The sequence below is a fragment of the Olea europaea genome, chromosome 4 (assembly GCF_002742605.1).
Source record: "Olea europaea var. sylvestris chromosome 4, O_europaea_v1, whole genome shotgun sequence".
Taxonomy (NCBI): domain Eukaryota; kingdom Viridiplantae; phylum Streptophyta; class Magnoliopsida; order Lamiales; family Oleaceae; genus Olea; species Olea europaea.
In genome coordinates, this window is record NC_036240.1 from 10,706,607 (window position 1) to 10,709,379 (window position 2,773).

General features: G+C 33.1%; 1 protein-coding gene and 1 long non-coding RNA gene across 4 annotated transcripts in view; one reads left to right on the forward strand and one right to left on the reverse strand.

Moving 5' to 3' along the window:
- The first annotated feature begins 6 nt into the window (after nucleotides 1–6).
- Nucleotides 7–2,773, forward strand: part of LOC111393616 (probable acyl-activating enzyme 16, chloroplastic) — a 25,705-nt gene continuing 22,938 nt past the window's right edge. For all 3 annotated transcript variants that reach the window (XM_023019231.1, XM_023019233.1, XM_023019235.1), the window contains exon 1: nucleotides 7–790. In XM_023019231.1, coding sequence (XP_022874999.1) covers nucleotides 708–790 — 83 coding nt within the window. In that variant the 5' untranslated portion in view covers nucleotides 7–707. The remainder of the gene's footprint in view (nucleotides 791–2,773) is intronic.
- LOC111393618 overlaps nucleotides 1,883–2,773 on the reverse strand; it is a 2,483-nt gene continuing 1,592 nt past the window's right edge. The window contains exon 2 of the long non-coding RNA XR_002702457.1: nucleotides 1,883–2,374. This is a non-coding gene — a long non-coding RNA (uncharacterized LOC111393618). The remainder of the gene's footprint in view (nucleotides 2,375–2,773) is intronic.

A 2,773-nucleotide genomic window follows, 5' to 3' on the forward strand; every position in this document is an offset into this window, starting at 1 on the left:
TAAGATTATAGATAAGGAGCAGCTAATTGCTCCAGGACAAAATGAAAAATATAATGATTCTTCTAATATTCCACATTGGACTTCCATTCCATTGAAAGAGCATTTCTTTGCCTGACTATAGATCAGAAAAACTTCGAGACTATGTTTAGTTCCACCACAATACGAGGTCATGTTTTAAGTTTTCCATTTTTATGTTCTCACCTCAATTACTCTAAATAGACTCAATTAATTCTACAAATTGCATAAAATAAAGTGCATCCAGTTGATTGCAAATCATATCCTGCTTTTATCTATTTTTATCTTTTTTTGGTCTGCATCCACACATTTCACTCACTCAGGTTCGGCCACATTATTTTCATTGTTCATCTTTCCATCTCGAAAAATGTGTTGATATAGGATTCTTGTCGACTTGCTAGTTAGCAAATAAGATTGCTCAAGACTAAGGAATAGTCAGTGGTTCTGAGCTCAAATGGCAAAGATTGATTGTGGGTTCGCTCTCCGTAGTTATTACACTGCTATTAGTAACTTTAATCAAATGTGGGAAAATTCTTTTGATATTTGAGATGCTCCTTTGGAAATACTTTTGAAGCTTGGATTTTATTTTCTGTTTCCTTTAGAAACTGGAATTTGAATGTTGAATTTGTGTAAATCATACATTTTTTAATTCAGAACAACTTCTGTAATGTGTGAATCTGTCATCAGGAATTATGGCTACTGGAGCAATCAATGTTGTGAGAGGTTCAAGGTCATCCGTTGAAGAGCTTTTGCAGATATACAGTCACTCTGAAAGGTTAGAGGAAAATTTTCCCTTTCAGATCTGTGCTCTTCTTCTATTTCAAATGGATTTAACTTGATTTGAAAATATATGCACACTCTTTTTAGGATTATCTGTCATAGGGTGCATGTGATCATATTATGATTTCTGTTTTGTTAATGGAAGTTTCAATAGTATTTTTCCTTTTCAATTGGATCATCTATGGATCTAAATTCGTTTTCAACACAAGTGCTGTAAAAATATGCATTAATGCATTTCAAGATTTACATTTTTTGAGAACTGCTGCTCTGAGATCAGAACTAATTTGAGTCTTATTCTTAGGTAATATGTTTGTTGATGCTATACTTCAGAATTTACTCTTATTTCTCATATGGGTTGCGTAAATAGCCCATTTATTTTCAAATTTATGAACTGAAGAGACAGAAGTGCTTGCCAAGTAAAAATAATGAGTTTCTATTGTCCTTAATTGATATTTGTGGAAAATGGACACCGGGAACAATTGCTTTACAGAGGACTAGATGCCAATAAAGTGAATCATCCATTATACTTTTGTTTCTCTACCTTTGTTTCGAATGCTTAATAGCCATGCTAGGATTAGAATAATTTTTGAAAAGAAAAACAAAGTCTCCCAAACTCCTTGTCATAAAGGTTTTAATTATTGAATGCTGGTTGGTTTTGACCTTCTAATGAAGTTGCAAAAGATACCATAATATATGTAACTGAAGTTGAAGTTTGAATTTCTATATTGAATGATATATATTACGCATTTTGGTTTTAAGTTATAGTACGAAGTTCATTTTTTTAGCATGTTATCAGACATTGATACGACAGTATGTTTAGGTTTAATGTACCTAAAGAAATTATGCAGAAACTAATGACTATATCTTTGAGCATCTGATCAATTGACATATTGAGCAAGAAAGATGAATGAGCCCATGGTTTTGTCAAGGTTGGTCAACATTAGGTGTCCAAGTTCTTGTGTCAACTTCTTTTAAGTAAAGAAATTATTTTCTTTTAGTTTAGAATCCCCATCAACTATCTAGAAGTGAAGGACTTTATAGATGAGAATCCTGGCTCTTGACAACTAAACGCTTGATGAAAGGATAATAGGGCTTAAACAATGTGATATCACCAATATAATCTACTATGATACACAATCAGTAAACAAGAAAGAAACATACTAAAAAGGAAATAAATAGAGAAAATTATTGTTGCGCTGTTGGTGCAGTATCAAAACTACACATATACATGCAACAGAAATAACTATAGGAAAATGATACTTACCTTCTTGAGGTTATGTGAAAGTGCAAGGGCACTGGTTTGGAAATTAATACTCTGCCAGTTCTTATTTGTTGATGGAACAAATGATAAATTCCCACTTCTATCTTTCAAAATCAACACTGGCAGAAACGACTTACTTTCATACTCTTGCTTGTTAATCGTGATTACTTCTGGTTCTCCTCATCTTACCAAATATTCCTTCCAATGCTCCCACTTACCGACCAACCATAATTGCTTCTTCCACCATCAAATTGCTACCTTCCTCTCTCTCTCCCTTCTTTCTTTTCTTCCATTCTTGACTTGATGAACTGAGATGTTCTATTGATACAGATGATGAACAGAAGCAATAATAATTTTTTGTTGTGACACGGGAAAAGAAAACTAGTGTGAAAAGCATTCCATCTTAGAAATATTTGGTTCTTGCATTCATCTATTCCATCTGAGGTTTAGCTATGTTTATATTGTCAATTTTGCTGAATGATCTTGCCCGATATGTATTGATATAATTTATAGTGTGTTACAATGAGGGAATTTATTTGCTGTACAATAAAATAAAATCCTAATTCTATGGTAATTACCAAATCTATGCAATTTATATATGGAAAAACTTGAATTAGTGTGCTGTCAATATTCTAATGGGAAATGCTTGGGAATAGGAGGGCAGTCAGCCCCCCAACAGAAACCCCACAAATAGGGGGGTTCCCGGACAAAAAAAAA